The sequence below is a fragment of the Thermobia domestica genome, chromosome 9, assembly GCF_964235325.1.
Source record: "Thermobia domestica chromosome 9, izTheDome1.hap1.1, whole genome shotgun sequence".
Taxonomy (NCBI): Eukaryota; Metazoa; Arthropoda; class Insecta; order Zygentoma; family Lepismatidae; genus Thermobia; species Thermobia domestica.
In genome coordinates, this window is record NC_137462.1 from 243,268,081 (window position 1) to 243,290,081 (window position 22,001).

The 22,001-nt window shown below is 34.5% G+C and overlaps 1 protein-coding gene across 3 annotated transcripts in view; it reads left to right on the forward strand.

The window, feature by feature from the left end:
* gek (serine/threonine-protein kinase gek) overlaps nt 1-22,001 on the forward strand; it is a 223,251-nt gene that overhangs the window by 132,588 nt on the left and 68,662 nt on the right. For all 3 annotated transcript variants that reach the window (XM_081725920.1, XM_081725921.1, XM_081725922.1), the window contains exons 15-18: nt 3,950-4,074; nt 5,809-5,917; nt 11,192-11,340; nt 14,053-14,159. In XM_081725920.1, the coding sequence (XP_081582046.1) occupies nt 3,950-4,074; nt 5,809-5,917; nt 11,192-11,340; nt 14,053-14,159 (490 nt within the window). The remainder of the gene's footprint in view (nt 1-3,949; nt 4,075-5,808; nt 5,918-11,191; nt 11,341-14,052; nt 14,160-22,001) is intronic.

A 22,001-nucleotide genomic window follows, 5' to 3' on the forward strand; every position in this document is an offset into this window, starting at 1 on the left:
TGTGTTTCCATTGGAATGATTTTAATAGTGAACACGGTTTATACCTAATACAACAATTAACTAATCTGTTTTTAACCACAATAAAACCATCTACGGTACTACTAAACAGAAGGAAGCAACATGAATGTAATAAAACTATAAATTTCACACTAATATCGGCTATTTTCGATTACTTTTACATGTCGCTTACCCCCCAGTAGGAGACCCTCAACCCCCATACAATTTTGGCTGAATTTGAAACTCACCGCTAATGGAAGTGTCACTATTGATCTCAGCGACTACGAAAACTATGGATTTGACACTAATATCGGTCATTTTCGATTATTTTTACATGTCTCGGTAACATTTTTATTATGGACCCGGTTCCTTAACTAATAATGGCTAAATTTGAAAGTAAACGCAATGTTCAGTTTCACCATTGAGCTCGGCGACCCCGAAAAATATGGATTTATACTAATATCATTCATTTTCGATTATTGTTACATGTCTTGGTACCCCCCCCCCCCCGCAGGTGCACCTAATGGTAGCTGAATTTGAAAGTCATCGCTAATAGAAGTGTCACTATCGATCTTAGCAAAAGCTAAAACTATGGATTTGAAACTATTATCGATGATTTAGGACATTTTTACATGGCTCTGTATTCCCCCGGTGATCCCCGGAGTGGATACAATGGTAGCTGAATTTGAACGTTATCGCTAATGGAAGTGTCACTATTGATCTCAGTGACCGCGAAAACTATAGATTTCACATTAATATCGGTCATTTTGGATTATTTTTACATGCTCTGTATCCCCCCTAACCCAGGCGCGCAGCCGAATTGGATGATTTTGGAAGTTAATGGGATCGGATTTTCGCCATTGATCTCAGCGACCGAGAAAACTATGAATTTGACAATAATATCCGTCATTTTCTACTACTTTTACAAGTTCCGGTAAACGACCCCCTGAGACACCTGGTTCGAATTTTGAAAAAGCTCTTCGTCTTGGTCTGGGGCCTGGACGAAGGTACGGTGACGAAAATTTCATAACTCTCGGCCCATTCGTCCGGTCCCCAGGCCGCTCGCAGGCAGACAGACAGACATAAACACAGGCAAACAAACTCTTTAATTTATTTATATTGGATACTAGAGAAATTGGTTAAGAATGTGTGATCATAATATAAATTTTGTAGTCATTACAATTGTGCATCATATTACAAATCTGAGCAAAGCTAATCAGAGGAAATGTGCATGCGTCAACGAAGTGAACATCATATTTGACAATACATAATTTTTTTCACACAAAACTAATACATCTGAACAATTTTCTTTCTGCCGACATATAGTCATTCTAAACAATGTTTTTTCCGAAAAGCAAAGCCACATTTATTAATTTCTTCATTTAAAAAGAAGCAACAACTGAAGTTATTACACTAATTTTTATTGATTTGTACGTACAATTTAACTCAATCCACGTATTACGTTGACAATGATTGACAAGAGGAAGACGGGGCAGTGGGAAGAGCCATGGTCTGACAAAGCCTGCTCATAGTATGACTGACATGGAGTGGGCGGGGCAACTGAGTCAAATGTGTGTGTAATTTTGTTTAAGTATATAAAGCATACTGAAGTGGAATTTCTGTCAGAATTTAAAAGAATACATTTCAAGTTATCAATACGTCCATTTACGCAATTTAAACACTCCTAAATAATTTTAATTTCGTAAAAAAAACAAACGACCCCGGAAGTTGCCAAACTACAAAAATAGCTGTACACAAGTGATTTTCGTAGGGTTCTAAATGGTAAACTTTTAAATACATAAAAACTATTGCACTTTACTGCAAAGTTTACTAATTAGGAAGTATAAATTTCAATTTTTATTATTCAAAGTACAGATTATTTAAATAAACATGCAAAATAAGGAAAACTAATAAGAAAAAACTATGACCGACTTTCGGGACGTGATTTTTCGTCCCCGAAAGTTTTCTGACCCCGGAAGTAACTGCTTTTACACAAAACTCGACCCCGCAAGTCGAATCCGCGCTCCCCCCCCCCCACACACACACACACAAACAAAGACAACAGGAACAGAGGCAATCTCGTTTATATAAGGATTTAAGAAAATACATATTTCCAACATGGCAGTAGTCAGTGCGTTAATTATTAACCAACCAACTGTAGCCTTACACTTTGAAAATTATGCGACCACAGTAAGTAAGCAGACGATCTTGCTGTTCACGTCTCTCGCTGCCGAAGCACGTGTGAGCCGCGGAGTAATACATTTCGCTTTGTTTACGTCTACTTTGTTCTAAGGCTGGAAAGAGAGTACACTTTACAACATGTACTGATGTAAAAATCTGAATTTGAGAAGAAAGGCAAGCTATACATATATATTCATGTACTTATGCTGCATCTAAACATGGAGCAAAGACTTTTCAATTTGCTGATAAGTGATAACATTCCATTCGGGTTTTGACTGTAAGTTTATTTCATCTTTACTGCTCTTGTCTCAGTAGCTTTTCTTGCAACAATTCACGGCCTGACACGGAAAGTGAAGTGATGACTGAGAGATGATCATACAGATTTTTCAGAAAACTTTGTGTGGGTCAGTGTATTGATAATTGCTGTTGAACTTCTAGATACGTTGTATAAATTATTTTGAGTAGTTACCATAGTGCTTAACGTGACAAGAGTTTTTTTTTTTTTTTTTAACGTATTACATTGTTTCATTACCGTTTCTTGGCGTGGAAGACATGGTTCGATTTCCAGAGGAAGGACATGTGTGGATCCCATATTTAATAGGAGGTCCTCGTCTGACGTACCGTGCTACTGAAAAGAAACTCTAAACACGAGAATCCACCCAACTTTTCTTAACATAAACGTAATGTCGTTAGAAGTTTTCTATTTTTGATGTGCTGATTCAGTAGAATTTTCAGCATTCTAATATAACACAGGAAACAATGTATCTTTGCCACTGAAATCATGAGTTAGTATTGTCAAAAGAAATCCCATTCAAGTAAATTGACTTCTAGATCCAACTACGATACTTCGATAATTATTTAAGTGCCCTCTTTGATATCTTCGTTTATGCGTTATATTGTATGTGGAGTTTTGAAATCAAGCTTACCATAATTTATCTTAGTGCATTTTTAGAATGCATTATAATTTTCAGTTAAGAAAATAAATGTAAAGTCATATAGGCCCTATACTACTTAATCTTTCTCCTTATTTAAAACTGTAAATACATTTTGTTCGGCTGGCTGACATTCGAATGGTATGTAGAACGAAGATTTGTCAGTTACGGATTCTCATTCTACCTAGGAGAATAGATATTTCCAATCGTTTCTCTTCTTCTGTAGGTCCGAGCTGTCAACATAAAACTTGATGAAACAAATAATAATAACATGAAAACAAAACAACAATTGCTCAAAAACCATTGTAAGATGCTGAAATTAAAGCAAAGAAGACAGTTACTAAAAATACTAATAGCACTAGTAGTTACTAATAAGAGCTTTTGGACTTTTCTTATAGATAAACTTGCAATAAATGTGGACAGTGATTTATTGTATCGAGAAATGCAATAATGGGCTCTTCAAATGTGTAATAATAATAATAATAATAATAATAGTTTTTCATATTATTTGAAAATAGTGTTCGAAACACGAAACACAATAATAAGCATCTGAATTATTTTGAAGGGAAAATATCTAGACATGGAAAATGCGTCTGGCTGCTGATATTGATAGTAACTTTATTATTTTTATTCGTAGATATTTTTTTTCATTCAAAATACCTTTATCAGAACTGAATTTTGGACCAATTTTGTTATAATTATTTGCTAATTCCTCAATCAAATTATAGTAATGAAAACATATATATATATATATATATATATATATGACGTCGATTCAAAGATGATATGTAGAGTTTGTAAGAAATCTACACGTTTGTAATTGTGTTATGTTATTGCAGCTAACAGAAACAGTGAGCCATCTCCAAAACGAACGAAGGCAAATAGATGAAGAATATGAAGAACTTCGTAGCAAAAAAGATGCCATTGCTCAGTGGGAAGCGCAAATAAGTGAAATCATTCAGTGGTAAGATTAAAAATTTTTAACTAGTTTTAATATTAAGAGATTCTTTGTTAGGTAAATTTTATGCAGAAAAATCAGATATCATGCAAACGTTCAGTTGAACTGTACGGTTTTTGCTGGAAGTGCTCACTATGACTATGTCAATGTGATCACTGTGTCAATTCATTTACCTTTTCAATTTGTGAGTGTTCCCTGTATGGTGTATTTGCATGTTGATTTTCTTGTTATGCCCAAAATTAGACTTGTCATTTAAGTTATTTATACGTAAACCAGGGGCCAAACCCAGCGGAGTGGTTCGCTAACCACACGCTGCGTAGTCCTCCTTTAAGGGTATACGTACGTAAAAATTGCCATTGCTGTCCCTTTTCCTATATACAGGTATACGAGGGCTGAAAAGAAATAAGTGCAACACTCTTTTGTACCCGCGCAGGGATTTTTGTTCGAGCTGCTATTGACAGCACATTTAGAGAGTGGGTGAAGCTATATAACTCGGGGACGGCGCTAGTGTAGGTGCTGCAGTGATAGTAGTGGAGTGTGTTGAATGTAGGTTGTCAAATCACATCGCTTTGAAGGGTGTTTTCCAAGATACAAGTAGAACAATGTCATGGATAAAGAGCAAAATGGCCCGTAGAAAAAAACGCCAGGGAATGTCACTCTTTACTACGTGAAGCGTGCGATAATGATGCATTGCTGTATCGGATTGTGGCACGTTGGGTTGCAGCGTTTCGTGCAGGGCGTGATAGTGTGCAACAGGAACCAGGTGGAGGTTGTTATGGAGTCGACAACTGAGTCATTGAATTGATTCAATCTTTGCTGCATGTGGACAGGAGAACTACCAGGGAATTGGCTAACGAGGTAGGAACATCCCACACTACAGTGTTGACTGTGTTGCACAATGTCCTTGGTTACTGAAAAGTTGCATCTCGGTGGATACCACAGCACCTTGCAGACGTGCAAAAATGGCACAGATACACCTTCGCTAGTAATCATGTGGCATGTTACAGACGGGAAGGTCGCGTATTCCTGGACAGGATCATCGCACTTGACGAAATATAGGCGTGCTCTTATGAGCCATAACTTACGTGCCAATCAAATGAATGGTGTCGCTCATCATCTCCCCGACGCAAGAAGTTGTGCCAGGAATCGAGGAATGTGAACGTGATGCCGATAGTGGCATACGATGTGCGTGGTGTCATATTACGGCATACAGTTCCTCCGAACCAGACCGTAAATGCAGTGTACTACGGCAGGTTTCTGGAACATCTTCGTCCTGTACTGCGCAGGACACCCAACTTCATAAGGGATCCATCCATTGTTTTGCATGACAACAACCTTGTAACAAAGCAGTTGCTGTGAGGAATCTGTTTGCACGTTGGGGGTGAGAGGTTCTAGAGCACCCACCCTATTCACCGGACATGGGTCCACGTGACTTTCATCTTTCCCTGAGATGAAAGAACCGCTACGAGGGATACGTTTCTATATTTCATATTTCGAGCTGTTGGTCACTCTCTTGCAGACATCTACATTACTTCTTTCCAGCCCTCGTAGATATAAAATCTATATCAATTATGTGGCATCTAATTGTAAATTAGGTACGTTCAGGTAAAATTACAAGGATATAATGAATTGGCTTCAGGTTTATTGTAACATAACAAGTGTGATTTTCATACCAGTTGGATAATACGTTTTCTATAATATAACTATTTTAGGATGAAATAAATTTTTGTTATTTTTCAGGGTGAGTGATGAGAAGGATGCTCGTGGTTACCTACAGGCTTTGGCAACAAAAATGACAGAAGAGTTAGAATTTATGAAGCATACAGGAGTGGGCAATGCTCCATCAGCTGTAAGTATTTTACTTGCAACTTCTCTGGTTTAGTAGTATGTGTACTGTGTAACTAAAGAAATGTGTGGGAAATTTAAGATCTAAAATGTTGGATTTACACTGTAAAGTTGATCTGCAAATGGACTTTCAGATTAGTTAGATTTCCTATTCATACTCTGTTGAGTTCTATCGAATTATAGGTCTTAAACTACTTTCGTTTAGCCCTACATTATCGTTTAAAGTAACTATTTCTACATGGAAGCAAGGGTATAACGTCGTTCTAACCTTTTTGTTATTGTTGGTATAAGAGAAATGAACCGAGCTTCCTCATGGCTAAGTGGTTAGCATACGCACCTGTGATGTAAACCTGGGTTCGATTCCCGGCGGGAAGTCGTGGCGGTTCGGATCCACGTCTGATATAGCCTCGTTGCTAAAAGAGACGCTAAAACTACAAAACAAATCAAGAAAATACACTATCAGATCAAAGTAAAGTTTACGAAATTGCATTTCTGATTTCGATTGGTGTCTTGTTTTTAAACTTTTGCAAAGCAATTCTATAATTATTGATAGTGAATTATATTCATTTATGATATTTTTTAATTACATGAATATAAAAGGTACGTACATAATGGGAGAAAACGTTACTAAATGCGTTCCTTCTACGTTAATTGGATTACAGTTTTAGTGACATCTGCAAGCTTAGGAGTACATCGTACTACTTATGTCATTTTAATGAATTTCCATCTTCTTATAACCTTCATACGATCCTGTTGATTGTGAGGTACAGTTCTACGCTGTCCCTGATTTTAAATGAAATTATAAACAGAATCCTATTTACAAAACGCGTGGCACCGAACTTAAACTACGATGAGGAATATACCAGTGTTTTGGAATTTTTGACGTCATGCTAAGTGTAAAAATTAAAAATTTATTTGCAGACGTAGCATATAATTTTCGTTGAAAATATGTTATTGTGATCAGACCTATTTATGAAACCAGGTTAGAAATGCTAAAAAGTTGGATGTTAGTAGATGGATTTAAGTAAGTTAGAATTTTTTAAAAAGTAATTTAGCAGAGAAGATAAACCATTTTAAGTTACTTTATTCGATGCTGTACTAATTAGTGGTAAATACGTGATTTTCTAAAAAAAATAATGCAATTTTGCCAAAATCATTACAAAACTCTTAATTTAAAATTTCTTACTTTTTAGAGTAGTATTCTGCTTAATATATACAAATCAGTTCAAAGTGCATGAAATCTTGAGTTGATAAAATTATAATATGGCATGAAAGAACGTTCGCTTTTGGTGCTAGATATGGATTGGAGTTCAGGCCATATAAGTCTTTGGTGAATAGCATCGTGGAAATGGATTCTCATGGCATTCTTCCATTCCACAATCTTGTTTCTTTCATTCGTCTCGTTTAACATATTAGGGGAACCATACTGGGCCCAACACACGAAATATTGACATAAATTCTGTCGACGAGGTTTTTGAATGGTAATAGTACGTTCAATACGTTCGTATGATTTGTAGAATATATGCTACATTCATTCATTCACATGTCATTTAGTGTAGTTTCAGATATTACCGTCGCCCTTAGAAGCAGTCGCAGCTAAAGGGTTTTTAAAAAAACACTTGTAATAATAATAATAATAATAATAATACGAGGCTCATGTTAAAAAAAAGATTAATATTTTTTACGCAAACTTGACAACATTGATGAAATTGAGCATGCGCAGGAGCATGTCCTAGTATTCTGCAACAGAGATAGAATCGTCCGATTGGAGTTACTTACGTGGGAGTAGCAATATGGTAAAATGGCTACCGTAATACGAAATCCCGCCAAATATGAATTGAGATCTATTATTACAATTTCAAAATGCAGCTTACATCCACATGGATTTTTTTTTTTTTTCATTTCATTTACGGACCGACAGTAATGAGTTAAGGGAAGGTCAGGTAATGGTGCAGAGAATTTGGGAAAGAGCGCTCAAATGTTCATGATGATTATCGTAGCGTTAGGCATTGTGTTCAGACCGACGATCTGGCGAAACGAGAAAGTTCCGTCACCGGTTCACAATAATTGAATTCGGCAAAGAGTTTCCAGAAGTGTCTGCGAAAACAGTCCATCGAATGAACATTTCCTTTTGGACCAAAGATTGTAATCTAAAGACACCATCGTGTAGAACTAGTCTTCAGTATACCCATACAAAAAATCTCAGAAAAATATTTCTTCGTTACGGAGATACAACGTTTCAAACCATGGAAAAATGAGCTGCCTATGTCACGGCAACAAAAATAGAGGTTTTGGCGTGACGTCACAGGTCCGTATCACTTGTGAGTTGCATTGGAAGTTTCAGGGAATCTTTTCATATTGTAGTTTCTTGCTGCAAACTACAAATAAATTTAGTAGAATAGTGAAAGGAAAAATGACAAAATAAGTAATACACTTACTGTATATAAACGTAACGTAAGACCTATTTTCCTAGTTTGAAATACATTAATGATAATTTCTAATGTTCTGTCATTACAAATATTTTAGGTACTTGTACACCAAAGCAGGATTACTTTACTATTGTATTACCCCCAAAACATGAAGAGTCTAAGCACTATATCAGTTCAAATTAAGTCATGCGCAGTTTGAGAATATCTAGGCTACCATATTATAGCTTTTCTTTATTTCGAAGATTTGTCGTGAATCTCCATGCTATTATACTACAGCTACAAATAAGCACTTTCTGCACCAAAAAGCTCTTAATCTTTTTAAAAATATTCGTATCCTGTTACATCCTTTCATTTTTTCTACTATTTACTCGGCATATTAGCAATTGGCCACCGCACACCATTGCTACAACTATTCTTATCTTAATGCTACAAGAATCGTATTATATAGCGCTTTACTTTCTTACTTTATTTCTACAAGGGAAATGCTTTTGTGGTCACCGCGGTGGTTTGAAGCTGGAGAAAGCTGTAGCGAATAGAGGCAGGCAGATAGGCTGCCGAAAGACCATCATAAACAAGATAAGTGCTCGAGAACTTTTCTTGTGACCTAGGCGCCGGTTCTCAAACCTAGGCACCATAATACAATTTCATACATGAGCATACATAATTTTATTTTGGATTTAACTTATTTAGGAGCCAAACTCCAATTTTCAATTGCCTTGACTACCTGATGTCTAGGAATTTTCGAGCCTGAACAAGAGGAATATTGACAGAGATTCATTATGTATTATGTTGTTACTTTGAAACTTCAGGTTTTTCTTTTCAATAACTTTACCCGAAATAATGTTCTAAGTATGCAAACATAAGTTTATATATTCTTTCTCCCCTTCAGCTAGGCCCGTATCCACGGGTGGCCGCCCCATAATTTTTTTCTGAACCCCTAAAATTTTCAAGGTAGGCTTGCAAATAAACTATAATGTGTTGATGAACTATAATATGGTTGGATTAGCCCCCCTAACTTCTATCGTCCCCCTACATTTTTGGAGTGGCTACAAGCTTGCCGTCAGCTCTGAGGTGATTAATGTTTGGTATACAGTGGCACATCTGCAAAAGATTATATCATGAAAGTATTGTGTTTTGTGTTCCGAGGTTTACAAGTTTAAAAAAATAAAATAAAAGCAAACGTTTGAAGCGATTCTGACGTTTCCTCCCATATGACCATTCCACCGATTCTGTTATAATCATGTCATAGCTTGTTATCATTACTGTGAGACCATACCTGTTATTTGTAGGTTTAAATGTTAACTCATGTGTTCAAAACACTTCAGCCAATTTGAAAATGTTCACATGGACTATTATAAACAATTTACGAGTATGTTCCATTGGCTAAAGAAAACGACGTAAGCGCGAAGATATTATGATGAAATAATATTGCTAACGTGTAAAGTAGTTCGATAATAGACTGGTAAATTATTAGAATGCTCATGAACATAATTATCATCGTAAGTTTATGCGTCCTTGTGTTGAACTCAGTAAAGAATTTACGTTATTTTTACTTGGAAAAATGTATTTTCATGTATTAATTTCCATGGGCGTCCCCCTGAGCGCATTACTATCGAATCCACGATGAACTTGCATATAAGAAATAGCACTCTACTATTACCAAAACTATTGGCACACTGTGACAAAGAACAAAGAATGACAGCTGCACGTGAGTTTTTGGTTTACTGAAGAGAGGATGAGGAAGACCTCTTTTCTCAATAGTGACAGGGGATGAAACCTTGATATTGTATGCCACTGGGGAGTCGAAACAGCAGTCAGTGCAATGGAAATACTCTGGTTCTCCTAAAACGAAGAAATTCAAACAGACACAATCAGTTTATAGAATCATGACAACCGTGTTTTGGGACCAAAAGATGGAATTGTGTGATTTTGTGAAATTCTTGGAACCAGAACAAACAATTACAGCAGATGTGTATTGCCAAATAATGAATAATCTGCAATGTGCCATCCAAAATCAACAGAGGAATGGTACGTCTGGAATTCTTCTGGTCAGTGACAACGCCTACAATGGTAACTATTCAGTCACCCCCCTTATAGCCCTGACTTTGCCCCCAGCAATTTATTTCCTTTTCTTCGCCTGAAAAAGTTGCTTGTATCGAAGCGTCTTAACAGCAGTGAAGTGCTCAAGACATAGCTCTGGACTGGCTGCACTCTCGGGCGGTAAAATTTAGCATAGAGAATATGCGGAAGCTTGTGTCACGCTACTAGAAATATCTGGAAATTCATGGTGAAAAATAGTCAAGGTTCTTCTATCAATTTCTTGTTTTTATTATTTTTTTTTACATGCGCCTTGTAATATAATAATAATAATAATAATAATAATAATAATAATAATAATAATAATATGCCTAAATTGAATTTTTGCTTATCCGTAGTCAGGTCTATTTTAAGTTTAAATTGATCCTTTACATTTATTTTCATATTCAGTATACCTGTTTTCTCCATAAGTTTCTCACATCTCTTGGCAGTTATAAGCTAGAACATTTGAAGTATCCAGTGGAAATATAGAGCACTTGTAATCCGAATTCTAGCCATGACATATCAATAACTTAAGACTTAGGGGAAGAGGTGAACGAACAAGAATTGTTGGTGTTCTGTGGATTATATTCTGCTAGACAGAGATGTATTGTAATTTTAAATTTCCAATGAAGTCATTATTTAACATTTTCGCGTAATAATAAATAAGTTTCAATTAAAAATAATTTATAAGTTCCGTTGCATAGACATTAATTACCGTTGCATAATTAATGCACTTCCGTCAGTGTACAATAACATTCTTAATATTTCAGGGTAAAAATTGGAGAAATAGAAGATCAGCGAAATTGGATAAAATGGAACTTCTAAATCTTCAAAGTAGTTTACAGTCTGAAATCCAAGCGAAACAGGCAATTAGTGAAGATCTCAGTAAAACAAGATCGGAATTGGTTGCAGCGCAAAAGTAAGTCTCAGTGTTCTTTTGTTTTAATTACATTTTGTCACGAACTGTACAGTAGCTCTTGTCAGATATTTTGAATGTGGTATTATTATTTGCGATATATCAATTTTGTAGTGTATTGTCAAAATTGAGTATAAAAGCGGAAGAATACAGTTTCATATTAAAGGTGGACATAACATACATGAATAGAGGACTGTTTGTTTTGTAGTGGCGATATGAAATCTGCTAGTGAAATGCGAATGTAATGCAGCTGATTATTGATTCAGTCATTCAGTATTATTTCTTGTTGCTGGGATTACTCAGTTTCTTGTACCTGGTGATACGTTACAATATAATACCATTTTGTTTCCTCCCAGAAGAGAGAGTATTACTGAAGTGATACTAAAGATGTCAAGGAAGAAGCATTTTCCTTCTACAGATTCCTTATCCGGAAGCAAATCAAAAGTATAGCCATATGAGGGGATGCACAAGTCTCTCTCAACTCAATTTATTCGCCTTCGCGAGATAAGATGTTTGCACTAAACATCGTCAACGTGATGTGATCTCAGATGTAGCTTCGGGACGCAAAATTGTTGGAATGAGAGTACTTCAGATAGTGAGAATAATGTGCATATTAACTATGTTGAAATAGTACGTGAGAAGTTGACATTCATTTCCTAATCTTCTATCTTTGTGTTTCTAGGTTTTGGCTTGAATGTAACGACAGTTACGATATCATTCGTTAAAATTGACATTTATGACCGAGCCTGATTTGTTGATTGTAGTGATGCTACCAAGGATATGTAATTTTATTTGTAACAATGCAGATGGTTTCCATTTATGCTATTATTATATTTTATTGACATAGTGTGGCATCCATTTTTCAGAAATTTTACGCATGCTAAAATCATTCATTAACATGGTATAAATGGTGAAATTTCTAATTATGTTTCCAATTCCTTGCGTATCCTTTGGGGATCATTTGCCATAAACGTTTAAATCGTGTTGATCTGTCGCGTTCTAGGAAAATCAAACTTTTTTTTTTAAATTTCTCTCATGTTTATATTGAAATACATTCACCTTTGTTAATAATTTGATACAGCTGAGCTCCCTCGTGGCTAAGCGTTTAACGTACGCGTCTTTGGAGTGTGAGACTCGGGTTTGATTCAGATTCCACGTTAATCAGTAAGTCCACGTCTCATATAGCCTTACTGCTGAAAGGGACGGTAAACTGAAATTAAATCAAGTCAAATGTGGTATAGCTGAACAGTTATCAGTTCTTGGCACTGATGCATGTTCCTTCCGCGTACAATCAAGAACGTAATTATACTTCTTCATGTTCCTGAAACAGGGTTAAGGGTAGTTACATGCGTACATGTAACTGCTTCTGTATCATTAAATCGGTGTTGCATTGACAAATAACGTCATTCTGAGCATTTAAACAAGTCGTGTCATTTATCATAGGTCATATTGAAACGGCCAGGTGACAGTATTACTTTTACAAGGAGGGGCCGCGGTTGTTCAGTGGTAGAGCGCTCACCTCTGTTGCATGGGATCCTTGGTTCGATCCCAGCTCGGGCCAAGTGAACTTTTTGGTGAATAAACACCATATGCGTGGGGTTTTTCGAGTTTCTCCCGTTTCCTCCCACTGCGCATTCCACCATTTCATTCATTTCTTATCATCATCGTCTCCTTTAGCCTAGCTGGCATAAGCGTTGGACGTAAGATTTCATTTCATTTTACTTTTACAAGGTAAACTTGTTAATTGAGTGGGCTACTAAATACACGAAATAAATTTTATGGTATTCAGTTTGTAGAGTAAGAAACATTTGCATTTAATAAATGTGTAGTATCCATACCATTTTCTAATAGAAGAATTGGAATTCTTTAAAACTAGATTTATTTTTAACATTTTTCTTATTGCTGTAGTTAGTTTGTGTTGAACAATATTGTTGTACCTAAAACATAATCTATAACATAAATCAAATTGGATATCTGACATTTAACTATAATAATGAATATATTGTTATAAAACAAAGTAGAGCTTAACAACCACGAACTTTTTTGTGTGTCCTTAGACTTAAGAGAAGAGGTGAACGAAGAAGAATTGTTGATGTGCTGTGGATTATATTCTACTAGACAGAGATGTATTGTAATTTTGATTCTTATTGTGATGAATAATTTACTAAGATCATTTCAGACTTTATTGAAGAAAGTTGACTTCAGTCATTTTCCGAGAAAATGATAATACACACTATGTGCGATAACATATACACACTAGCTCAAAATTTAAAGATTGACACTAACATACAAATAAAATACAGACACAACTATGTACACACACACACACAAGTTATACTTTCAGAGGGTGAACTTTTCCAAGCCTTCACTTCACTTCAGTCGTCAGATTTCAAATACAGACAAAATGCTTTATCTTATAGCTTTTGGGTATAGCCGGATTATTTATTCAATTTAACATTATTGAAAATGGCATTTTTGAATGAACCTATTTCTAACACTACTCTAATTTTTATCTAGGTTGCTCTAGTTCAAGTTTAACGTTGGGTATTTGGTGCTAATGTAATATAACTCAGTCACTTTTCTTTCTACTTGTTATTATTCTTAACAAAAGTTTGCCATATCTCATCTATATTGAAACTAAAGCTTATTCAACTTCTTTGTTCTAATTGTCAATAAACTAGAGAACATTCTAAAAGTGTAATATACTATTTACAGGGAGTTGCGAGAATTTAGGCAAAAGTACGACGGAATTGTGATGGATGTGAAGAGAAAGGAGTCTCAGATCAAAGACTTGCAAAAACGATTGGAAGCAACAGAAAGCTGTAAGTACTTCATTTTAAAGGGTTGCTGCAGAAATAAATAGAAATTTCTTTCTTTTTAATGCATAATTACACAAGAATTTGCTTGATGCATGGTAAATGTTGCTGTGAAGTCACTGCATTTGCTAGTGTGGGATATTTAGAACAGTGGATGTAGATCAGCCTTACGCGTGTTTACACAGTTTTGGATACTACACAACAGGATCTTCCATCTTCTGGAAGTAAGGTCATGCTTTAAATAGTGAAATTGAAAACTTAATAATCTTTGGACATTCGATGATGAAAACAAGAAGTACCCGTCACACTATATTTTTTGTTAGTCTTTAAAAGGTTCTACCATTTGAACGTTGTACAAGCTAATGAAATCTGTATCCGAATTCAAAAAAGAATTTTTTTTAACGTATGAGTGCTTTTTAAAAAAATATAGACTGGGAGTTGAAATTTTTGTTCGTTTTTTCACTGTTAAAATTATAATTACAAAAATCATGTAAGAATGCAAATGTAATCCTAAGAATGTTTATTTTTACATTTATTATTATTAGTACTGTTTGCTGTAGCTAATCAGTCTTACCTTTAGCTTCGAAGATACAGGTCTGAATGGTGCGTATAAAAAGAGGACTGTTGAATGGTTTAACTTCCTTATATCTAGATAGTGCTTTAATTATTCTCCGCTGTGATATGACATTCCTTGTTGCCTGAAGTTAGTATGTTTTTAAATGCTAGTATACTGTACGTGCTTTCGTGTTTGCAAGGCAGTTTTTTTAACTTTTGATATGCTTTTTTCATAACTGCTTCGTTTTTACTAACTTCAGGCATCATGTGATACTGAAATAGTAAGAAAATACTATGTTAATGTGTGCTTTCAGAAGAAAAATAACATTCATAGGGGTTGGTAATTTTCAGCACAAGAGAACTGCTCACATGGAAAACAGTCTTACACTGTATAACTCGTGCGAAACAATCGGATTATTTGGACAAAAACAATTGTAACAGGTATTCTGGATACGTTATACACGTAGTTTGGACTCAGAAACTAATTAAAGCTTCTGGTGTGTAAACATATTGCGAATGTGGCTTTCAAGACATATGTAATATAATACAAAGAGCTTACTTAATGTGTATTTTCGTTGTGACAGAATCTGACTTTTCACTAGATTCTTCATACAAGTTCACTGATGGTCAGCTTAATTTAGTCTCTTATAACAGTGTTTTTAAGATTTACGTCAACTACCTCAAATTATTTCTATTCACAAATAGATAATTGAATAATTTTCGTTTATGTTGTTTTCGATTTCGAGCTTTTCAAGCGATTTCAAGTCCCTGTTTGATATAACTTAAATAATATCCAATGATATTAACTTCATCCTCCTTGAGAGATCTCGAGGTAGTGATATTGCTAAAAGTAAAATTATAGATATTTTTATGTTTAAATACCATTAATGGATAGAAAGCAGGAACAATTACATCCATCTCGTAGGATTGCACTATGTCGTCTTCAGGAACCCAAGTGCTGGTGTTGTGTTATCCGTGATGTTAAATTTCCTTACTAAATAGAATAGTTGTAACTTCCATCAGTGAACTAATCAGGAGTTTAAACTGCATGATATACACGCTTTTTCCGTGACTAAAATTTAACTTTTATCATATTACTCCCGTATTAAGAAGGAAAGTATGAACTGCATGGTTTACATATTAAATATCAACACTTAATAAAAAAAAACGCTAAAACTATAATAATAAAGCCGTTTAAAATTCAGCTTCATGTTGTACCTTACAAAAATAAAAAATAAATTAAAATTAAAGCATGTGATAATATTATAATTTAAACAATATCTAAACTCAGTCTTCTTTCGAGTTGTTGGGAACCATTATCTTGTAATAAATAAGTGTATGATCAGAGGAATTGCCTTTAAAGTTACCTTTGGGCCATGAAATGGTTTGTTGATCCGATTCCCGTAGTGAGAAGTGGCTTTGATATGATTCAGACTATGAAAATAATAGTACTTTATTTTTCGGACTTAGATTGGATTCGAATCAATATATTTAGCGATGTATTGGATAATTAATAATGTTATTGCTAGAACTTTATTTATCGATATCGATTACTTATGCCATTGGCATGTGTGTCCTCGAGTTTGGTTGAAGTATTATTTTCCGTCAGGATTAGTATTGAACTCTGACCATGAAAGGTCATGTTTTACGACTCTTCTCAGGTGTAATACGCCTTGCAGACAGTTAAAGGGCGGCGCTTTAATTTTTTACTCTTCTGTGCAGCGGTATACTGTTTGTTAAAGAGAGTAACAGAACATAGAATAATATTTATTTGAATGTGTTGGAATCAAAGAAATAAATTACGAACTATAATAAAAGAAAAAAATATATCGTTTCAGAAATGCATCCTATAGGCATTAGAAGTTTGCTGACATGTTGGCGAAGGTCACTTAGAAAAAACATTTAATTTCAAAGCGGATAGATGTAACATTGAGGGTTAAATTCAAAAAGAGAAGAAATAAATCGCAGAAACGTAAGATACTACAGCGATGGGTATATTGCAATGGTAGTCCAGTTTACGAGAAATACGAGATACCTATCTTGTTTCTGTAAAACTGTTCTGTTTCTGAATATCGAAAACAAGGAAGTTTATCCAATGGTCGAAATTATCAAATGTTGCCGAACTTTAGTGAAATGTCAATTATTTGTGCGGAATAAACGGAAGAAGAGCGAAGTTGAATGTTAATATCGGATCTGTAATGTACTATCGTTTCAAACCGAACAGCTTTTGTTATATCTAAGGATTTTTTTTTCATTTTTTAGAAAATTATTGTACGTGAGAAACAATTTCTTACCGCAGGTGATTCGAGAATAAAGAATCCAATTTTAATTTTAAAGCAAATGTTTTGATTTGTATTGAAACATCGTAGATTTATATTTCAGTATAAACACTGGGAGTATAGTCAGGATGAGCAATGGACATACTTTGAGCAGTGCCTCTGAAAAGAAAAGGTGATACCTCGTGTCTCATTGGAAGTTACCCCGCGCAGTTTAATTTGAACCCTTAAAATTTGGACGATAATACAGACAAAAGAGAAGAAAACATAAGACGATAGTAAGTACAATAGAGGACACTTGATAATTCAGAAACACATTCGATTCTTAGAGCCGCTGATCGTTAGGGATTCACGTGGCTACCAATGGATAGATCGTCTGAAATACAAGTTTGAAAGCGCTTTCTTCTCACATGCCACTCGAACTATGTGTTATTGACGTATGCTGTCCCTTACACGTGATGGAGGCTTAGATGAACATAAAACTAGATAAAGAAGTTGCCCTCAGATAAAATTAAAGATTTGCATTATTAAATGAGTTTCAGATTTGAACAATGTAAAGCAGTTATTGAGATACATACATTGTTGATTGGCTTTTAGAATTTGCTATTGCATTATTTAACTTCTGAGAACAATGTTATCATTGAGTCGCAGCATTCTTATCTAAAGTCAGAGTTTTATTTGGTGTCGAATACGTGTGTTTCGATTATTTGGATGAATTTGATATGAATTCGATTTTCTCAATCATCACAAGTGTTTGTTCTTTAAGTACATAGCTCAAATTCTATTGAAATATCTGTGGTTCTTTTGGTTCATGTTCTTATAGTAATATTATTATTGTGCAGGTTGTAGAGTACTTTTCAGAATTATCATTGCGGAATATGTGCTTCGAATCTTTTTATGTATATATAGACATATCATATACACGATATATATCAATATTTATCATACTGAAGCACGAGTAATTTCTGCCAAGGAATAGTTCGTCTTCCCTAATATATTTTGAGCTAAATGTGGAGATGTAACGTCAAGGTAAATTGTTGTTACTTGGTTCAGCGTGAAGAAATAAACATTTCTTATCATGGACGGCAAATAACACTTCTTATGTAGTGTAGTTGGAGAAGCAAATTAGCAGAAAAAGGTAATAAACGGTCGGTATAGAAATGTCAACAATTTAATTTTGAGATCTTGAATTTTTCCGGTTAAATATGCAGAGATAGTTGAACGTAACATGTTTCTTCTAATTCGTTTTTAATGTAAGAACACGTCGAATATTGCTGTGTGAATAGTATTTATGTTTAGATTCGTTTCTGCAGATTGAAATATTTTAACTGGTGCAAATTGTATGGAGAGTCTCCATGTGATTATGTATACAGTAAATTTTATTTCGTGAACAAAACGGGTTGGTTCTACTTTTTGCTATCATCTGGAATTATTATTCAACCAAACCAAGGAATTTATTACTTATGGAATATTTGGAATAATTATATGAAGAATGATGAAGAATAAATTTCTAATCGTAAGTGACCTTAGATAGATGAGAGAGACAGAGCTGTTCCTTAAGATTCCTGTCTAGCAGCATATTGCATCCCAAAGACTTAAGTATAAAGAAAATGGAAGAATGATCAGAAGCAGTGATACACTGGACTTGTAAGCTGTGTCATGGCAATTGTAGATTAGTTTGTGTAGTTATATAATATAAATTTACAGGAAATGAAAAATCGGATCTGACATGTGCATTCATTTTCTGTTAAAGAGCGTTCAAGGTCTGACTCAAATGTTTGCTTTTGATCGTAGACAAAATGCCCTTATTTATTGGTGTAACAAGCTGCCTGTGGGGGTTACTGATGCTGCTTATGAAAATCTATTTCTGACAATGCTATCAACTTACCGGACAGAAAAAGGTGTATCAGCACATTATGGTAAAGTACTGGTGCATAATTTGTTTTGTGATTAATTCTTACCCCACTACTTATGTCATTACCTTATTACTTTTTGTGTGCAGTGCTGACTAATATAAGGAGTTCACATATGATACAAACAAACATTTGTAAAGTGACATTGTAAATTAAAATACGTTCGCAGGATTGTGTGAATTTCAGAGACAAATACCAAAGCAACCTTCGCTGATATATAGCAAGAACACATGTTCGTTTTATTGATTCCTGACAGATAAACCCGTTGTTTCGTAACATGCATGACGCTACCTAAAAAGTCAATTCTGACTTTATAAGGAGTTATGTATACATATATGTTCCATCAAATGGTAACCGTGTTTTATTTTTTTTTATATATACCTAGTAGTTGATGTAGATGCGTTAAGTTGTAATTCAGCAGCAGAGTACATTCTCAGTTAGTTACTTTTGAACCAACCAGTGTCTGTTCTAAACACTGAAAATCAGCGAAAATTACTCTGTGTAAGTATTAGAAAATGCTGCAGGCTTCATGATTAGGTTGTGTATTACCCGCAGTTGTGTAATGCCGCTAGTTTGCTTACAGCATGCAGCATAAAACCTTAGTAATAATAGTGCTGATAGCAGTTTATTAAAATGCATGGAAAGGGTTTATTAATAGTAATTGTTGAATTCATAGTTTTATGTTAAGGCATTAAGTGATTTACAGAGAAATTCATTAACGTATTGATATTAAAATAGTTTACACATGTATATAATTGGAGATTAATGTGAAGTTACTGATAATCTTCAACAAACCACGATATGTATAATTTTTAAAACAGCCAAAAGTGTACTGCGTACTGCGCAACGTCGTAAAATTTAAAACTTGCTGATGAGGGGACTAATGGGATTACAGTTGAATGAAAACGTTCATGAATGTGCTATGAAACGTTTTGGAAGTAGATAAGGATAATTTAAACAGAATTTGCACCAAATGTAGAGAAATTATTACTCAGGTTAGAAAAAATTACGATAATAAGTAGGCTAAGGATCATCGTCAGATATGCCTTTTCATTTTGTTCAAACAACCTAGCCATTTATTTAGTTCCATTGATAGAAAAGTTATTTTCGTACGAATCTCGTAATTTGATTTGACGTGCAAAGATACACAAAAACCAGAAAACTCTATAGATTAAAGAATAGAAGTTGTGAAATTGAGTATAAAATCAGTTGCCCTCGAAAATGTAAGTAATGTTGTGTACTACGATTATTTAATTCATCAATAAAATTACAGTAATCTATGATATTGTTAGGAATGTAAACGCAAGTGTCATAAGTAAATAAATCAGTCAAGAAAAGATTCCAGAGAAATAAATGCTCATCAATGTTGGCAGGAATAAAGTCAATGACATATCTCAGCTTCTTCAAACGCTGTGACTCATCACTCAGATTAGCAAACTGGTTTTTAATAGAAAATAGTGCCTTGGAATTGATACCTTAGCGTACTAATAATAATTTATAATGAGTGCAACAAAACATTATAATGACTTCGACTACATAAGAAAAACTTTTTAACTATTGTAATTTAGTATTTCTGTTTTTCATGGGAGGCAAGTTTCAGATTAAATAGAAAGGAGCAATAAACATCGTGAAGATATATCAGAGCCACATAATTTCTGGCAGGAAAAGAAGATAAGACGACGATATTAACCTGGATTTGTATTAACCTGTAATCAGTTTTCCTTTAAATACTCAAAATTTTTACTCCCTTTATTCAGAGTGTTTATAGATTTAAATTGTAAAGATGTTTGGCTAATCACATAGACGTCTCTGGCATACAAAAGTTGAGGGGGACGACTACAACAAACAATACTTGTAGATCCCAAGTAAATTTATGTCAGAAATCGTGAGGTAAATGGGAAGCTACTTGAGCTGGTGGGATCGAGTTCCTACTTCTAACAGTACAATTAATCATAATACATTATTCTATCATTGGTAGTTTACTGGCTTACTACGTATCGTATATACTATGATCATTAGGATACTTCTCTTGATGTAGGAACTATAATACTATCCATTAATTCTATATGCCTCTACCACTACCACCGTTTTTTACTTCCATCATGTCTTCTACCACGTCACTCAAAGCACCATTTTTTTGTCCAGCAATGTCGTTACATGTTCTAAATTATTTCACATTGTTCTTTCATCCCTATTATTCCTTATGCCTCTTATTGGTTTATCATTCAAGTCAGCTAAGTTTTTCCATTCTATTCAACGTACAAATTTCGAAGTACTCAAGTATAATTTCGAAGAACTCAAGAATTCAAGTACAATCAAGATTTTGTTGTCATCTTTTCGTTATGTTCATGTTTGTTCTGCGTATAATTTAGTACTTACCATCTAACTTCTTTTTATAACTATTCATTCGGTGACTCACATAATATGCTTCTCATTATCATTACCATAATCATTTTTAAAAATATTTCACCATTTTCAGGTTGCTTTTTATTGGTAATTTTAATTTCATATCTTCGTTAATACTGAAACCTAATATTGAAAACTACCAGCTATTCTTTCTTTGGTCAAATTTCTGCAGCTGTTACAGCCTCAATCATCAGCTACCATTGCTTATATCTTTTTTATATTTATTTTAATCTCAGACTGTTTTCATTACTACTCTTTTAGATAATAAATAATGTCACCGAAAGGCAAAATTTTTGTCAAACACAACTTCCAACTTTTAATGATTGATTCTTATGTGAGTTTCTTCCGAGTTTGAACTTTCATTTCATTCCAAGCATTTTCAGATTACACTATTGCTTTTCGAAATCAACGAACACAACATATACTTCCTTTCCTTGTCTGAAAAGCTTCCATTTATTTTATTTAATGGAAACTAATTCCATCTTTGTGCCCTGTCTCCTTCCAAGTCATTACTTTTCAACTTACGTGTTTTTTCGTCCATATAAACTTTTTCAAATAATTATGTCAAATGTTCTCCCACATTCTCATTGCACCAGTTTTCCCATCACCATTCTCTTGCCGTAATCATTCATTCGTCCCCTTATCCTAAAGGGCATAATATCGTGAAACGTTAAACTGAAGGAGAGACGCCCGTGGCG